General features: G+C 36.3%; 1 protein-coding gene across 1 annotated transcript in view; it reads left to right on the forward strand.

Annotated features, from left to right (window-relative positions):
* TMTC2 (transmembrane O-mannosyltransferase targeting cadherins 2) overlaps positions 1-19,374 on the forward strand; it is a 232,453-nt gene that overhangs the window by 183,561 nt on the left and 29,518 nt on the right. The window contains exons 9-10 of the mRNA XM_021528041.4: positions 5,630-5,711; positions 19,070-19,184. Coding sequence (XP_021383716.1) covers positions 5,630-5,711; positions 19,070-19,184 — 197 coding nt within the window. The remainder of the gene's footprint in view (positions 1-5,629; positions 5,712-19,069; positions 19,185-19,374) is intronic.

The following is a 19,374-nucleotide window of genomic DNA, read 5'->3' on the forward strand; positions in this document are numbered from 1 at the left end:
AGGCTTATTTCCAAAAGCAGCTAGGTTATGTACTGAGTTATGCAAGCAGTATGCAATGTACTGGATTGTGCATGTGAGGACCCTGGTCCAGTGAAATGACTGGGAAGGAGAGAATGTTAGTCATAACCACAAGTACCAAGTTGTGTAGATGTGTCACACTGGACAATAACGAGACAGTTTCTCCACATTTCTATCAAATTTAATAAATGCTGAATTCCTTTGAATTGGTAGATAAAGATTTATAGTGTAATTTCCTCCAGAGTAGTCCAGTTCATGCTCTCATATGCTGAGATGGCTTCTCTGCCATCTTTGGTTGTTATTCTTTTATTTTAATAAAGATGAGATGAAAAGGCAGGATTTGTCTCCTTAATGCACAGGAAGTATAGAAACTGAGATAAATTTTAGACCTTTGATGTTAATAATCCAAGTCCTATATATTTCAGTTGGTCTAGAATTTCACATAGAAATTATGGTACAAGACATTTGTATTGTAATTCAGAATGAAGAGGGAAGTGTTGTAGAAACAACAGCAAAATGAAAGAAAAAAGTAGAGTCCCTTTAGCTATTAAATGCTAGATATTAAAGTTGTTTTTGAACTACTAATATTTAGACCTAGAGTGGAGAGCTTGACTATGTCGATAACATCATTGTAAGGTGCAACTCTGTAGTTCCTGTTTCATTAGTCCAGATAAATAAAACCTTTTGAAGAATTTACTCAGTATCACACCATTTGTGTTTTGCCTCACAACTTTGAGGCAAAAGGAACTGGTTATGAAACAGGATATGCAGGTCTGCAATAACTTAAACATGGAAAGTAAGTAATAGGTTCAGTTCAAACTTTTTGCTATCACTAAATGGTCTGTGACTTTAAAATGTTCTAGAGAGAAAGAAAAAAAACATATAATACTTGTTTTTCTCTATTTAGTGTGCACATTTTAATCAAACTTCCATCAATAAATCTTTTCATAATTTAATCTATTTTATTAAAAATGTGAATGCTTGCCAAAAAAACCCAACAGATGTGGAGAGTGACAGTCAACTGCAATTGTGGCATAAATTAAGTTCTTTAAGTAATCACATTATTACCAGTTAAAGTTGGTAAAACTATATTGAAGAATGAAGTCTGTGTCCTACTGGTGAAACCCTCCTAAGTTTTGAAGAATGATGAATATTTATGTCATTTAAAGTTGGTTCAAATTGCAGAGACCACCTAATTTGTTGAACCACCTTACTGGTTGCCACTGTGTCATCATAGTTTCCACAGGAGGGTTATTCAGAGCTACTCAGCTGTATTAGTCTTTCCCAGTTTTACTACCATTGCAGGGTCCCTGGGCCTCCAGCAGCCTGAAGTGCAGCAGCTGCCTCAACATAAATTTGGCACAGTTTACGAGAAAAGTGAGGAAAAAAAATTGGGGTGGATATCAAAATGCTAGTTTTGTCCTCAGCTTTTTAATATTTTTAAGGATAAATACAGTCTTCTACTAATGAATGAACTGCCCTTAGCTGGCTTTCTTTCAGTTGTTCTGGTGATCATAACAGTAAAATGAAATCCTAGATAAGCTGTATGTCTGACCATATTAGCAAGCACAGATATATTGTTTTTGTCTCTAGGGAAGAAGCAACCATCAAAACAAAAACCCTCTTGCAGTCAACTGAAAAGAACTAGTCTTAAAAATCAAGCTCCTGAAATCGTATTTAAACAATTAAAAGTTTGTCTTCCAAAACTGCAAGCACCCAGCCATTGTGATTTAAAGCCTGTGTAATTTGTGGAGAGTGAGGTATTTCTGAAAGCCAGGAGAACTTGTGTTAGGTTATAAGAGCCCTGTATTACTTACCTGCACTTTTAAAATTTATTTTTCAGTTTTAATTTGTTGGTATTGATGGAAGATGGTAAGCAGGGGCAATGCATCTATATTTGGGAGTGAGACGGGGGAGAGTTTTCTTTATTAATGGAAAACTCCAGGAAGCTTGTTCTCATTATATACTGGTCCAGATCCAGTAAGGCAAATATCAGCCAGTCTTCCAAATCAATTATTAAAATGTTTTCAATCATGCTCAAATTATTTTCTTCAGCAAGGAGATTGGCATTGATTGTTTTATGATTCTGTCTTGTTAGTCTCTGCAATGAAATGCCATAAATATGCCAGTGCATCTGTGCAGAGGTCTCCATTAGGGCTTGGGCTGGGACCACCCGCTCGTTTCTCCAGAGCAGACCAGTAACTGCATTATAGCACTTTTTCATTAGCTACTGACCTGGACTGACTGTAAACTGGTGACCAAGTGGAGAAAGGTATTTTGTATCCCATTATTAATCCCCAGGGCTGTCAAGTATTTTCATTAAAATCTATTAATAACTTCTTTATCCTTCAAATAAGTCTGCTGTCATGCAGACTTACAGTTTTTTGCTTTGTAAAATTGCCAGAGCATGTAGTTGTGCATATATGACTGCAAAATCTGCTGACAGAAATTGGGAGGTTACCAGTGGCTCTCAATTCCTGCCTATGGGTCAATACACATAACAGTGAGCATGTACACCAAATGCCTTCCTGCCCCAAATCAGTATTTTTCAGCTGTCAAAATAATTACTTGGGTTTTCTTTAAAAGCTATTATTTTATTCCCTTACACCATCTGTTTTATTTAACACTGAGAACATACAATGGGAAAGGGACAATGACAGGATTACTGTCAAGTAAACTACACAGTGTCTGTATTCTGTTGGGTAGTTAAGATGTATAATATAATAAGTTTTAATTGTGAAATAGCCTCATTCTGTCAAGTGGTTGTATTTTACATACTTTGACACAAAAAGTAATATGTATTAAATCTATGCTGAGGTATTGACATTTTAGCAGTTGACTCCATTAAAGAGAGCATTTTAGCTGGTGTGATGCAAGGTTCCTCACAATGCCAGTGTGCAAGAAGACACTTGTATTCATTTTTTAGAATAATTTTTGACAAAAATGGGAAAATGAAAGTGATGGCCAATGTGAACAAATGGAGCTTTTGCTGATTGTTTATAATCAGATAGCTTTTGCTCTTGGTTGATGTAATTAAAGCTTTTTCTCCCTTTTATCTATGAAATGACTATTTGAGCCTGTAAATAGCACAGTTCTTTTGATGTTATGTATGCTGGCACTTGTCATTATTGTGTATTGTAGGTCTCCTGACTAACCTGAACTTGAGTGCAGTATGCCATTTGGAAAGTGACAAAAAGAGTAGAGCAGTCATGTATTTTTGGTGATCCCAGTAAATAAAAATTAATTATGTTTGGCAAATGTTTGTGGCCTTATAATTCTGTAGGTAGAAGCTACAATTTTGTGACTGTATTCAATGAAATGTGCTTTGATGTTCTAGAAATAGACACAGAGTGCAACTGGCTAAAACTAACTGTGTTGTTCTGCTAAAAAAGGCAATTATGCAAAATCCATAGTTCATTCTGTCAGTATTAATGATACGTATGCTTAGTGCCTCTCATTTTGAAGCCTCAATGCTAGACTTAGATAACCCATTGTGACTTTTGCCAGACCACAATTGTCAGCCTTAGACTTAAATGTGCGAAATTGAGTGTTCTATTACCACCTCACCCTGCCAGTTGCTTTAATTTATGATTTTTTCTTCATTTTTTGTTCTTAACTATAGTTACATGCTATTTTATAAAAAATGTTTTATATATATACATATGTATATCTTTACTGCACTGGTAAGAGAGGAAAAATCAGTCTGGGTTATGTGTCATATTTTTTTTGGCTTTGGGCTTTTTGATTGTGGGCTTGTTGTTTTGGTTTTTTGTGGTTTGGGTCTTTTTATAAAGCAGGATGAGCCACTGCAATATAAGATAGTGTAATCTATCCTGTAGTTGTACCATTTGGTTGATAGGAACCTTGTGCCATGTGGATTTGGCTTTAAGGAATATGGGTTTACCAAAGAAAGTTCACTAAATAATAAGGCTGAATTCTTACCTCCAATGAGCATTCATTCTGTGAAACTAAAATCCTGTAAATGGTAAACCTGCTCGTATCTCTGCCAGGATGCTCTCTTGAAATGCGACCTCTGTGGTGGCTTTGGTGGAACCTGGTCTTCATACAGATCTTGCACAAAATATAGATGTGCTGCACAACTTCCTTCGCTCTGTTTTATTGTCTCTAAGACCCCTGAGGGAAATACTGAAAATCTAAAGCAGCTGTAGTCATGAACAAGCCCCGTTATTATTCCTGTGTTAACTTGTGGGATAGTGCAGGATGTGTGCCATGTCTGTTTCCAGACCACAAAACTTGAGAAAGCCTCTATGGCTGTATCTGGGAAATCACAGTCAAGGCAACTTGAGAGGTGCAGACCACAATGCCTTTCTTCCACAGGGGTTAAGCTTAACTGTTCTTTATTCTGCAGGCTGCCTATTTTATAGCACAAACCACAGCAGCCAATTTAGTGGTGATGGGGATAAACAGGTCACAGGTGTCTCACTGAATATGTGATAGTGATTTGTGTTTCAGTATCAGATTAGATTAATCCAATATCACTGTTTTTTCAAGAATAATGACTACTAATGGATCTGCTCTGGCACTTCTAGACCATAATGAAACTGCAGTGATTTGATGATTCTGGTGATAAGGAAATCTCTGTCTCAGAAAATGTCTATTCTTTTTACCATCAGTTCTGTTAGGCTTAGTTGGTTGGTTTTGGTGTTTTTTTTTCCCTGACCAATTGTCATACCTTTTACCATTGTCTTTAAAAATTACCATTTCTATTACAGCTGTTTTATGGTTTTCAGAATTGATTTCTGATAAAATCTGGCTTCCCACATTAAAATTAGAAATATTTTTTGTTTTACTTTCCACATTAAACCCTAAAATATTTTCAATTTACTTTCATTTGTGGTAACTTTATCTATGGCTGTGTATATAGTTTTATTTAGGGCACAAGGAAAAGAAATGGAGCTGCATCAGGGGACATTCAGAGTGGATATTAGGCAAAGGTTTTCGCTGCAAGAGTCACTGGGAAGTGGTTGCAGCGTCCAGCCTGTCAGAGCTCAAGAAGTATCTGGAAAACACTTGATTTTAGGTAGTCCTGTGAGGAGCAGGGAGTGGGAGGGAATGATATTTATGGGTCCTTTCCAGCATGAGAACTTCTAGGATTCTATGATTTCATAGAACCAAAACATGCTTTCCCTCCCCCACCCCCCACCAACTTTTTTTTTTAAAGGGCATGACTAAAACTCTGTTCTAGTTTCCCTCTGATTTTAACTTGGCTAAGTGTAATGTTTGTCCAGAAAAGTAACATGGCACTGATGTTCACCCCAAAGCCCTTTACAATAATTTTTTGCAATATGTTTCTGCCACTTCCTTTCCTCTTGGGCATTGATGATGTTGGACACACTTCTTCCTCAGTCTGGAGATCTGCACCATAAAGTAGCTGATCACAAAACTTACTGTAGCACTTAAACATTTCTATTTCTTTAGGTTAAAGTCTAGTGATAATAATGGTTGTTTTCCAAATTTCTGAATTTGGAAATTTTAACTGTACAGGATTGCTCCAGGGTGACACAGTGTTAAAATAGTTTCACCCCTTTTTTTTCTCCTTTTTTTTTTTTTTTTTTTTTTTTTTTTGTTGTTGTTGTTTTTTGTTTTTTAGGGACGCAAGAGTGAGGCAGAGAAGTACTTCATGAAGGCTATTCAGCTGGATCCTACCAAAGGAAACTGCTACATGCATTATGGTATGTTTCAGATAGATAGGATTTCAACGTGTATTCCAGGCTTGCTGTTAATCTCTCCAAGTGATTAAAGATTTGAGAAGTTCTACTGGCAAAATATCTTCTTTAAGAGGGAAGAAACTAATCTACCATATATTACTTCATTACCATTTTTCCATCATTGTAGGCGGAGAGGTGAAGATTTTCATATTTTGCATAGCTTTTCTCCTGTGAGAGGAATTTCGATATTGCTGCTGCTCTGGGAGAGAACAAAGGTGACTCTTGCCATATGTCAGAATTTCATGGCCTGGAATATTATTGTTACAGTTTTGGCCTGACTTCACTGATTGTTGGTGGGTGGGCAACCAGAAATTTTACTTTAGTGTGTGTGAATTCCATATATTGAAGTGTCTTACAGGCCTGACATCTACCTCCTTCCCACCACCTTGTTGGCTTGAAATGGCCAAGTATTACAAAAGGTTTTGACAAGTTGGCTGTATCTTTCCTTTTAAGCCATGCATGTTGCATAAAGAGCACAGTTAATTTGAAGGTATCTTTGTAACATTGTATTGTTTTTGCTAGATGTGCAAAAAACACTTCCAGATGTATTTAGTCTCAGGGAACCAAAATTATTTATGGACTAATTCTTGCTGTATTTCAAAGCTGATAATGGACAAATCTTAAAATGCAAGCTATGTTGTGCCAATTGGAACATAAAAAGCATTAAGTTTCATCTTAGTTTAGGAAAAAGGCAAGAAACTACAAAGCACAGTATATATTTATATATATATAATATTATTTTCATTTTCTCTTCTGGTTCTTACTGGTAAAATTAATAAAAATGAGTTGGTAAGAGGGAAAATCAATCTCACATAATAACTATGTTTTTACTCTGTGATGTCTTCGTCTGAATTGCTCATATGTTGTATCTGTTTGGTCCTATGCAGTATGAAATTCTGTATATTAGATTCCCAGAATCAGCCTTTGGACTTAGAACATGTCATTGTATTTAATGTAGCCCAGTGTTGCATTATTTTGCATTATGAAACATTGCAGTTCATAGCATTGTCTTCTCTTTATGCCTGTACAAGTAAAAATTATAGGGAGATTTGTGGATATAAACCCCATTATTTCAATTGGATGTAAGTATCATGTATATCTCAAGACAATGAGTAAAACTTACAGCTGATGGTTTCTCAAAATCCTACTCAAGCCCCTTCCAGCCTTTCTTACTAAGAAATCTGTTCTCAGTTGTTAGGAAATCTTTGCGTACAAATTCAATGGTTGGTCTCAACAGTCCATCTCAGCAAATGATGTTAGGATTTAGTGTATTTTATTATAGGTCTAGAACTTTTTGCTTTTTCACTCATTACACATCAACTTGCTTGTCCTTTCCTTCAATATTCCCTCTGTCTCATTTTCAAGTATCTTATAAACTAAAATCATGGCTATTCAAATCATCATTCATGTCTGATATATTGACTTCTTCATTACCAGATTACAATATTAACGTGGTGTGTTATTTCCCAATTAAATTATTCCCTAAAGGTATTGGAAAACTTTTCCTTTATTGTGTAAAGGATTCAAAAATTGGGCTCTGTCATTTTGCAGAGGTGATAATCAACATAAGTGAAGTTCTACTCAGCAGTTAGGAGTGAAGGGTAAAATTCAGTGTTTGGAATAGCAGCATAGTAAAATGGGCTGCTGAAGGGCAATAGACACAAGAAGGTTCTCTTTAACAGTCACTAGGTCTTGGAGCATTGTACCCAGAGAGCTCTTCTGAATGCATGTGAAATCTTTTCATAATATAACTTCTGATCACCTCACTGATTCAGTGATGTTGTTCTACAATTATATTGAAGTAGCTATGAGAAAGATATGGTCTACTTCTGCTAGTGTCTGTGTCTTGTGTAATACAGTTGATCTCAAATCCTTGTCACTTTGAGCAGAGAATTTTATAAAATTTGAACTGATTTATCCATGATTTTTCTTTCTTCCTAGCTTTATTTCTCTTCTCTTTTCCACCTATTTCTGGAATTAATGAGAGCTATGTACCCTGTGTTACCAGGGGCATTCCAAATAATCCATTAGAATCTCTAGAGAACACTTCAAGCTTTACCTCTCCATCTCATTAATTTGTTCCAGCACCTTGTCACAGGTACATTCTACATCCTGGGGAATACATCCATATTTTGCATGTAAATCTTAGAGGTTACTTTTTTTTTCTCAGCATGAAGATGTTGGATGAGAGAATAAAGTAGTTGGCATCAGTCCTAAAAAAACACATACCTCACAAAGCAGCCAAATGAAAAGAGTGGTCAGCTGGGACATGACAGGGTGTTGATGGAGTAGCAGGAATAAATGGACTGAAGATTTTCTTCCAAGTGCACATGGATTGCATACACTTAGAATTTGTGCTTCCAGGTTGTGCAGATGTTCTTTTTGACTTCTAACCTGGACTTTTCTTGGAGCTATGAAAAAAACTGTCAATATGCTGTATCTTTTAAGAGGCTTCCCTTTGTATTATAATGTGATTTAATTCAAGACATAAGCTAAAACTATCTTTAGGTATTACTTGGTGCAAGGAGGCAGCTTATTTAATCACATGAAAATTTGGAGGGCATGGAACAGTTTCATGGTTGCTCCTTGAAAGATACAAGCACAAACATGTTTCTCTGCTCAGGCTGGCATTATAATTAGTTTTCTGTAGGTACTTGGCTGACTTTGGGTTTAAGGGGATTTAAGTTTCAAGCAGTGTTTCCCAGACTCATTATTCTTGAAAATGTCTGAAGGGAGAAACAGTGGAAAAGCTGAAGATATATAAATCCCTGTAGACTGCTGATATCATGCCACTTCATTGGACATAAGGGGAAGTGGCTTTTACTCTAGTGACCAGAGAGGATGTCAGTCCCCTCTCAGATGGAAATGCAGGCTGCTGCTCACCTGACCACCTTTCTTTTGCCCTTCTTTCCTTTCTACCTCTTATATGCCAGTTATCTGAACTTGGTGCAAAACCATTACATCTTACAAATTCATGAGGGTTGATGAGTGATCTGCTATAAGCTGCTCAGGTACACAGTATGCTACACCTCACAGATGGAAGAGAGAAAATTCTCATGAATCAGGAAGAAGAAAAGGTGAGAGAGGAAAGAGTGAGGAAAGAGTGAAGAAGCAACAATACTTTTTTTTTCCTCCCACAATATATGTGTTTTTGAAGTAGAAAACTGGAGGAATTTTTTTGGATACTGAATTTGTATGCTTCTGTAAGGTTTGTGGCTTTTAATTGGATATTTTTATACACTTGTTTTTTAAATACACATTTTCTAAAGACTGCCTGACATGAACCCTTTTGATTAAAAGAGGTTGAACTTAACATTTTTTTATTTTTGAATTTCCATATTTTTGGTCTGGGAGTTTTCTGTCTTCTAAATATTTTAAGAATCTAATGGCATCTAAAGAATCAGTGCATCAAATTTGTCAACAAATGTTCTCAACTTGGGCATGTGCAGTCAGGTCAGACAAGTGCCCTTAAGGCTCAGAGACTATGTAGCTTTGGATATAGTATTTGGATGTATGACAAAGGAGGTAAAGGTCTCTGTTTCTGTCTGCACTGAGCCTATCTCAGGAGAAACTGAAGAAAGATTATGTATAAAATCTGTCAGTGCATAGTGATGGGGTGCATTTCAAACAGTGACATACTTAAAATAAATTCTTCATAATTAGGATGCAGTGTAATTGAGGAGTTTGAAATTGTTGAAGCTTTTCCTTAAATGAAAAACACCAGTGCTATTTGTTGTGTAGAGTTTATCTCCAGAAGTGTCTTATTTTATTTATACAAAACAAACAAAAAACCATACAAAAACCAACCAAAAATTAAAAAAAAACCAACCAAAAAAAAACAAACCAAACAAATCCCTCAAAAAGCCCTAAAGTAGAGTTCATTTTACTTGTCTGCTAAAAATAGGTTTTGCCACTATGCCTCTTAATGTACATATAGTGGCATTTCTCCAAAATTATGAAAATGGAGTGAGAAATAAAACAAAGACATAAAGGAGGAGTAAGATTTCAAGATAAATGTGTGTAGAGGTCCCTTCTCCCTTATGGCTTAATTGGAATAGAAAAGTCTAGAACCCAACAGGATGTTCAGATTAACTCTGTTTTATTAATAGCTGTTGACACCTCCTTTTAAAATAGTTTCCTTTGAATAATACATAGTTTCTAATAAGCCTAAATTGTATAAAGATTCATTTTTCATTATAAAAATTGATTATTCTCATTATATTAATTATGCATTCACTTAATTTGGTAGCTCACACTGATAATCTGCCTTTTTAAATGCATTCCCAGATAGAGATGTAAAACAAAAAGAGACTTTCAGATTACATAAAACTGAAGTGTATTAGCTATATCCTAATTGAACTAAGAACAGATTAACATATTCCCAAATACACTTTTGTTTTTACATTGTCTTTCACTTTTGAATTTGTGATAATTTAGGAATTATATTTATAGATTTTCTTACATCGTCGGTTTCTTTTTAAGCAAGTTTAACTTTTTAACTGTCTTTTTTATTGTTTCTCAATTTCATCATAATATTCTAATCACTGTTTCTGCAAAGGGCTCTTAGCCCTTTTTATGCCTAAATTTTCACCTAAGTTAATGAGCACTTTGTGTCTCTCTTACTTCCAAAGATGCCTGCTTTACCACTGCTATGTCACAGCCTGAAAATGGGTTGTAATTGCTATGGTTTAAGGATTCAAGTATATTTAATTGAAATATGATAGCAGTGAGTTTTCAAGCACCTTTTTTTCAGTCTTTGTCTTAGGCTAACATGTATTAGTGAGTGTGAGAACTTCTATGTATTTACAGATGTGACTTCATCTTTATTTCTTAAATATTTCTGCTTAGATTTAGGTTCAGTAAGGTGAAGTGCCAGGTCCTGGACTGCTGGGGGCAGAATGGCTGGAAAGCTGCACAGAAGAAAAGTAGCTGGGGGTGTTGGTTGTCAGCAGCTGAACACCAGCCAGCCCATGCCCAGGTGGCCAAGAAGCTCAACGGCATCCTGGCCTGGATCAGCAATAGTGTGGCCAGCCGGACCTGGGCAGGGATTGTGTCCCTGTACTTGGCACTGGTGAGGACCCACCTTGAGTCCTGTGTCCTGGGTCTGGTTCTGAGCCTGCAAGAAAGACATTGAGGTGCTGGACAATGCCCAGGGAAGGGCAACAAGGCTGGGGAAGGGTCTGGAGCACAGGTCCTGTGAGGAGTGGCTGAGGAAGCTGGGGTTGTTTAGCCTGGAGAAAAGGGGAGACTCAATCGCTCTCTCCATCTGTCTGAAAGGAGGCAGGTAGGGGTTGGTCTCTTCTCCGAAGCAATCAGTGGCAGGATTAAAGGAAGAAGCCTCAAGCTAAACCAGGGAGTTTCAGGTTGGACATCAGGAAGATTTTCTTCTCTGAAAGGGTAGTAAGCATTGGAACAGGCTGCCCAGGGAGGTGGTGGAGTCACCATCACTGGAGGTGTTCAAGAAAGGACTGGTCATGACACTTAGTACTATATTTAATGAGCATGGCGGTGTTCAGTCAAAAGTTGGACTCGATGATCATTAAGGTCTTTTCCAACCTAACTGATTCTTTGTTCTGCATCTATAATATTTTAGTGTAGTCACATTGTTCTCATTGTTTGAGTTTTATGGTTTTTGTCTTCATTGACTGAAGAGCAGCCTAGGAAAAAAATATATATTTCCCCCACATATTTAAGGAGAAACTCCTATGAAGCTAGAGTATCAATGTTGTATTTATAAGAAAGATGAACATAACTATGACTCATGAAGTCTTACTAGTTTCTTTCCGAGAGTTTTATATGGATTTTAGAAATGTCATGCTAGTCCACAGGTAGGCCATTTTTGTCAATGAAATGAATAAAACTTCACAAGCCATAAATCCAGTGAATGGATTATCCTGTTTCTGACTGACAGGTTAGCTAAATGAAGTATATATCAAATGGTAAATGAAAGTGCATGGATCTGCTGCATTGGGAACTTCAGATCCTATATGGTGATTTTGTATGGAGAAATTAATACCTTTGATGAGGTAAGGTCAAAGTGAACCAGCTATAGTACGTCCATCACTAAGTCACTTCCTAATGTGCACTTGTGAACCTTTCTGCTGATGACAGAGGCATTTTAAATCTTTGGGAAATCCTAACATTGATATACAGTGATTTTGTAGGAAACTACAAACTTGTTTATGATACTCAAATAATACATGTTCATAAAACATATGTGCTCTTTGGAGAAAGGGTCTCTCTGTCTTACCATGTGCCATCAAATCAGGGTCCTGACTTTGGATGTAGCATATACCTGCTCCTACAGTATCAATTAATGTAATTCCAAGACCGGATTCCTAGACTTGAAGCAGGAAGATGTAACTGTCTTGCAGAAATACTTCATTAAGCTGCTGAACTTTCTGCGCTCAGAACTCTAATGAGAAACTTTAGGAAAATCTTTAGCTACTACTAACCAACAGTATTTCTTAGTTCCAAACTGAAGACAAAAATTGAGCTGTTCAGGACAATTGCCCAATTTCAAGTCCTTTTTGTCACTCTAGGCTACTGTTATCACACAACATTAAAATAAGATTATTACAGACCATTATAATAACTATTTTTTCTAAACTCCCTTTAGTACCAATCACTCAAGTGGAATGCAGTGGAGTATTTCCAAACAAGCTAGGTCACTGACCTGAAATGCTGTGGAATTTCCATGCTTCTGGCTCTTCCCTTGGGTTTAGCCTTAAATCTAATCATTCTGGCATCTCTAATACATAGTTGACTCTGCTTCCTCAGCACAATATACTAGACTCTCAAGAGATGTGATATAGATAGTGCAGATCAGAGACAGGGTTAGAAATGTGTCTGTGTGCTTCTTCCATATTGCCAAAATGTAGCATTTCTGTAGGGAATGAAAAATGAACATGAACAGTGCTGGAGGCTTTGTGGCTGGAGGTTTTGTGGCACGAACAATGCTGGGGGCTTCTTTGCTAATGGTCATATGTTTTGACCTATGAGTACTATCTCATGGGGATTTTTGTAGAGATAGCATGAAGCTGCTACAAAAGTGCAACTGGATAGTTCTTTTTCAGCCAAATTTTACATTTCGAAATCTTATACATCATCAGGTGTGTGGGAAATGAAATAGAGTTCAGGATCTTCCTTAGTATTTGTTAATCATGAGATTCTCTGTAGTATATATTTTCATCATTAATCTTTTGGTTTGGTGAGAGCTGCCAGTGGTCCAGATGTGGTCACAGGTTTAGTCATCAAGTCCCAAAGGTTTGCTAGTTAATTTTTTCTCTCTTGTCTATGACAGTGCTCTGAATGACATCCAGTGGTATATTTAGCACAACTGCAACAGATAAGTTTTTCAGACAAAGAAAAGGACTAATAAAAAAAAGTCTTTTCCAAGCCAGTGCATATAATGATATTGCAGCACCCACTGACTTGCTTAATGTTCCATTATGTTTTATTTTCATGGAAGATTTTTTTCTATGGAAAGTCATTAAATGGAGAAGGTCTCCAGAAGTCCTTCCAGCAAGAAACCAAGAGTACACATTTCAATTAAGATGGAATGGGATACAAGGAGCAGCAAAAACTGAAATGCTGCTACCATTTAGGTGATTGTAATATAAGTTGCCTTTGTTTCTCTTATCACATCTTCCAAGTTCAGCAAGAAATTGTCTAAACAGGTCTGGAAAAGCAGGATGTTTAATCAAACATTCCCTTCCTCTGGGAACTGCTCCTTCACAGCCATTGAATCTGTTTTGAAACTCCTAAAGGAAACAGTTACATTAGGTCATGTCTCTTGATTTTGCATCTTGAAGCATTGATTCATCATCTGAAATACTTTGGAAATCAACTTGCAGGCAAGGTCTCTCCTCATTTCTTCTACTGAGTGCAATTTAAATTTCCCACTTTGAAATCTCTGGTTGCAACAGCTCTTTAGCTCTGCATTGCCACAGCAGAGCTGAAGTTGATAGTAACTTCAGTGATGGTTCTGCCACTGAGAATAAAATTCTGCTCTCAAGATATCATCTGCATCAGACAAGATACAATGCATTGAGTCAGCCAGAATCTGCTCCCTCTTCTGATCTCTGTTGAAACTTGAAATGCTTTGAAAGCACCAGCAGATATTCAGCTTCCAATCCTCAATGTTGAATGTGCCGAAAGAGCTTCTAGTGAAGTTTATTGCAAACAGATTTTACAGTTGGTAGAGTGGCTCTTGGTAGAGCCGCTTTTCATGTTGTGGAACTAAAAAACTCTTTTGAAGAGGATAAGAAGCAGAAGACTTGGTGAGAAATGTATATTAAAAGGAGGAAGTTCCTGTTAGGATGGCACTGGAAGTTTTTTCATTATTATTCAGAAGGTAGTTTACGCAGTTTTGCTTGGATTACTAAAGATATCACACCACAAGTCTGTCATAGCAACCTGAGTAAATGCAGAACCAGCAGCATTCTGAGAACATTCAAGATAGCTCTTTTCAAAAGCAACACCATCAAGATGAGCTATTTCAGAAATCTACTCTGTTCTGGGACAGAGTATCTTTGTGTGTTTGCCAGTAAGTAAAAGAGGGAACATTTCAACTAAAAGACTGGTGCAAATTGCACTTTTGTCTAGTAAAATAAAGGCTCACAGTGCCTGCAAGGAATAGTTAAGCCCATTCTAGAGGAACACACATATCCCTTTGTGTTCTGAACATAAAAGATTTTTACACAGAGACATATCCCAACCAAGGAATACCTTTCCAATTAATACCTTTCTTGTTACAATTAAGCAGCAGAACTACGAGTTCAGATGTATGGCTTTTAAATTGTTGGTGGTGCATATCTTAACAAATGCTTTACAAATGTTCGTGACTGTTTTAGGAAGATAATTATACAGGATAGAGAACTGTAGGCTTTCATTTATGTGGATAAATACTTTTTAGAGATAGATAAAAGATGAAAATAGACTATTCTTTTCAATTGCTCGGAACTGGAAAATTTTTGTTCTTGTTTAAATTATGTATATACTTATATCTCACTTTTCATAGATTGCATGTATTGCTCCAAAAGTTTTTGATCAAATATAGACTCAAAACCACTGTTGATGGTTTGCAATGAAAAGTAAATTTGAACAAGGCCACAGGTACAGATTCTAGCAGCTTAAATACTATTTCTGATTCTTAGATAGTTTAGGGAAAAATGACTAAGAGGATTATGAAATATTGAATCAATTCTCTGCTATCAAAGGTCTTTAACAACTCTTTACTACATATTTACTCTCACCCCTCTGCTGTCTAGAAAGAAAGGTGGAAAAAATATTTTAAAAAGTAGCATTCCAGGCAAAGAACAGTGTTTCTGAAAGTCACATCTTTTCCTGGACTATGGATTTCCCACTTCCAGTTCAGAAGAGTAGTGAAAAATATTCTTTCCTCTCGATAGGAAAATGTGGTATTTGGAGCTGTTTTCTCAAAAGCTGTTGTGATTCCAAAAAACAGTCAAGCTACCATAATTTATGTTGTTGGCAAGAGCTGGAATCATGACACCTGCAATAAGTAAGCTTTCTATGTGATGTTGGGCAGTATCTCATAAATCATTGAGGTTTGCCAGCTGCTTGTCAGAGAAGAAAATCCTACATATAAATTTAGACCCACACAAGTGGTTTCTGGATGCAGGGGTTTGTGGATCATACCTTTTGATCCACCTTCAACACCTTTCCAATATTACACCCTGCTAGTGCTCTTCTCTTGGGAAAACCTCTTTATGGCTTTGACAGGAAAAGTTCAGAAGTCTGTTTTATAATGAAGAAAGCGCAGCAGTAAACTGGCAATCCAGCTTATTCTTGTATGAATTTAGTACATCAGATTAAAAGGAATGACAGCTAATGTTTTCAAAATGGTATTTTTCTACTTAGGTACTTTAAATTAAATTGAGATGTGTGAATAAAATTAGAGTGCCTTTCAGAAGAACTTGGCAAATCAATTTTTAACTGAAAGTTTCCACCTTGTACTGGGTCTGGCTGTGATAGTGTTAACTTCATAGCAGCCTGGATGATGCCTTGTTTTGGATTTGTGACTAAAGCAGCCTTGATAACACACACCAGTGTTTTGGCTGCTGCTGAATAGTGTTTGAGCAGTGTCAAGGCTTTCTCTTTTTGGGAGGGAGCATAGGTTGGGCCGCTGACCTGAGCTGGCCAAAGGGATAGATATAACAGTCCATATAACATTGTGTTCAGCAATAAACCTGGGGTAGAGAAACAAGAACAGTTTTGGCTTCTGAGGTGGCTTTGTTTGGAAACTGGCTGAGCATCACTCTACCTGTGAGTAGTGAGAAATTTCCTTAACTTTGCTGTTTCAGTTTGGTTTCTTTTTTTCTTCCCCATGTTAAAATGCCTTGATCTTGATATAGAGATTTTCTTGATTTTGCTCTTCTGTTTTCTCCCCTTACCCTGTATGAGTGCTTAGATACTGGCAGATACCCACCATGCATCTGTACACTCAGGTATTGATTTTTTCACTAGACTGAAAAAGTTGCAGCGTTTTTTATTTGTAGTCTGTTCAATTAAGGAAATCTTTGATCAGCACCCCTCCTTTGAATACTCTCTAATAGCTTCGTAACCTTCTTGTGTTAAGGTGCCCAAAACTGCTTTCAATATTCTAGTGAGATCAAATCACTGCAGAATAGAGTGGGAAAATCACCTCCCTCAACTGGCTCACTGTGCCACAGTACTGTGACTTACATTCAACTTGCCATCTACCAGGACCCCCAAGTCCCTTTCCATGGTGCTGTTTTCCAGCATCTCATTCCCCCATCTGTTTGTACATCCAGGCTTGCCCCATCCCAGGTGCCAAATCTGGTACTTGCCCTCAGAGGAGTTGACAGCTCCTCTCAGTTTTGTGTTATTGGCAAACTTACTTTGTATGCCTTATGACCTGCATCCAAGTCATTTGTGAAGAGAACTGGCCCTAAACTGGAGTTCTGTAGGGGCTTGCATATAGAGGATGATACAGTTGGTTTCATATATGCATCATCTGCTACTTACCCACTCAGCATGAATTATTGCCACCTCCAATACAGGGCAGAGACTTGTGTATGGTGATATACAGTCCTATAACTTTCTTTTTGAATGTTTTACTTATATCTTCGTTCTCCCCTCTGGCTAAATGTATCAATAGCACAGACACTTACTCGGCTAATCTAGGGGTTTCAGTAGCAAAAGTACCTTACTGTTAACATTTTATGACTGGTTTGTTTTAACATGGGCTTAAAGATTAGGAATACTGTTTTGCTTCATTCATTGGAAGAGAATTGGAATACTAGTTTGTAAAGCTTATTTCAAAGATTACTCTTTAAAGAAAATAGGAATTCAGCCCAAATAGATATGAACTATTTTACTTGATAGATTTACTTGGAGAATTTTCAGCTTCAAATATGAGTTTGTCCTGCTGCATATAATGCATACTCTGATGTGCTAAACCAAAGAAAAATAAAAATATTTTTAAAAAAAGGTAAATTTTTAGCTTTTTTCAGAATTTTTTTTCCTTTAGAAGAGCTTCCATTAAGAGACTTCCATTAACAGTTCAACCACTGATTTATAATTCTGAAAGCAAATTAATTTATTGTGGTCCAAATTGTTTTCAAACTATGTGTATTTATGTACTATTTTCATGTGTGGGAAGGTTTTTTTGTAAGTCATCTGTTTCTGGGCACAATAAGCACAAAGCATTGTACTCAAAGTGTGGTATGCATTAGAGTGTGGATGTAACTAAAGCAAGCAAACCTTATGCTGTGAATGCAGGAAGGTACCAAAATGTTTTTACAAGTTTTGCAGATCTGAATAATTAAGATATAGGAGACTGAGTAAATAATCTGCCAACTCTCCAAAGCTGAAATGTATCCACAGAGAAAACAAAAAGCTAAGAAAGCTGCCTTTCATCACTTTTTGTATTGAAATGATTCCTTCTGCAAATGTCTTTATTGTACCAAAGCATCACTGGGTTCACCATGTTTGTACAGACCTTGCTAGCTCTGGTTAAGGGAATTTTTCACATAAGCACACAGCAAGTATGTGAATAACTGGGAATGAATGAGGAAAGGTGAAAGAAAAAAAGAGAAAATGCCTTACTATGACAGGCTATCATTTGCTCATGGTATATTGTTCCTTATGAGGCTTGTGGTTAGTGGTGGCATGGCAGAGTTTTGGTTGAGAAAGCTTACTTGATAAAGTAAGACAAAAAGGGAAGGATGTAGTGCTGGAATGTATAATCACTAGGCTTTAAGGTATTTTTTCCAGTTATAAAGTTATGTATGCACAGAGACTAGATGGTTGAATTCTTTAAAAACATTGTTGCAATAAATGACACATTTTAAAGGGGTGTGAAAAAGTATTTAAAAAGCTAAAATAAGGTTGAGCACCGTCCAAATTATTTTTTAACCTTCTTCAAAGGAAAAGTCATTTTTAGAGTTCTACTATATGTTACATGTTTTGTTTTGAAGCTCCTGTACTTCAGTTAAAGCTTGGTTAATGCTTAATTATTCATTCTTTTCAGTTTATACTTGGTTTAATGATGATAATTTTATTTATAAAAAGTGAGTCACTTGATTTTAGCCATCTTCTATTTTTGTTTAATGTGAGAGGTAAGTGTCATATAGGAAACCTGTAAATACATGATAAATACATAAATACATACATTAGTGAAATACATTATAAAATACCTGTCAGTTAAGATATATGTATATGTAATGGTTTTAAAGCAAATACAAAATAGAATTCAAAAGCTGAAAAAATGTTATCATGTATGTATACAAAAATTTGTCATGTGATATGATTTTGGGATATGCTTCTAAAACAAATTTTGGGATATTCTTTGGGAATGTGTTTAATTTGCAAATACTATTTTATTTCAATTTGTTTTGAGGAAGCAAAGATCAGGGTAATTGTATAGGCAGAAAGGTATGTTCTTGAATGTCAGGCAGGCTTTTTGGGGTTTGGGAGTATGGCTTCTTGATGTCTGAGTTTTACTCTATCATTCTCACTTTTCCTAAATACATTCCAAAAATATTGTTATTACTCATCATATTTATTGCAATTTTTCTACATTGACTGTATTTTACAGATATTGAAATACAGAGCAGATCAGCAAATAACAAAAGATTGAATCTGAGACATTGGTTTATTGCTTGGTTTATTAGTTTGTGGTTTGGGTTTGTTTTTTTTGGGGTTTTTTTGTGTTTTTTTTTTTTTTTTGTGTTTTTTTGTGTGTGTGTGTGCTTCCTTTTCCTGACTATACTATTTGAGGTGTATTACCTAAGTTATTTTCTGTGGGCTCATGTTCACACACTCCATTGCAGGTCAGTTCCTCCTAGAAGAATCCCGTCTGATAGAAGCAGCTGAAATGGCAAAAAAAGCAGCTGAACTTGATAATATGGAGTTTGATGTTGTTTTCAATGCAGCCCATATGCTCAGGTTAGTGCTTGTACATCTACCTCCTTGATTTTCCTCTTCTTTTGGAGGAAAAATATCTTTATAGCCTTTGCTTATACAGGATTCTTTTTAATGTCCAACAACTCTTTTGAATCATTCAATATTATTGCTAATAAGATACAAAGAAGTGTAATTAAATTGTTGCAGCATTTAGCACTTCGCATTTCTTAAA

Source organism: Lonchura striata, chromosome 1A (genome assembly GCF_050655825.1).
Source record: "Lonchura striata isolate lonStrDom1 chromosome 1A, ASM5065582v1, whole genome shotgun sequence".
NCBI lineage: Eukaryota > Metazoa > Chordata > Aves > Passeriformes > Estrildidae > Lonchura > Lonchura striata.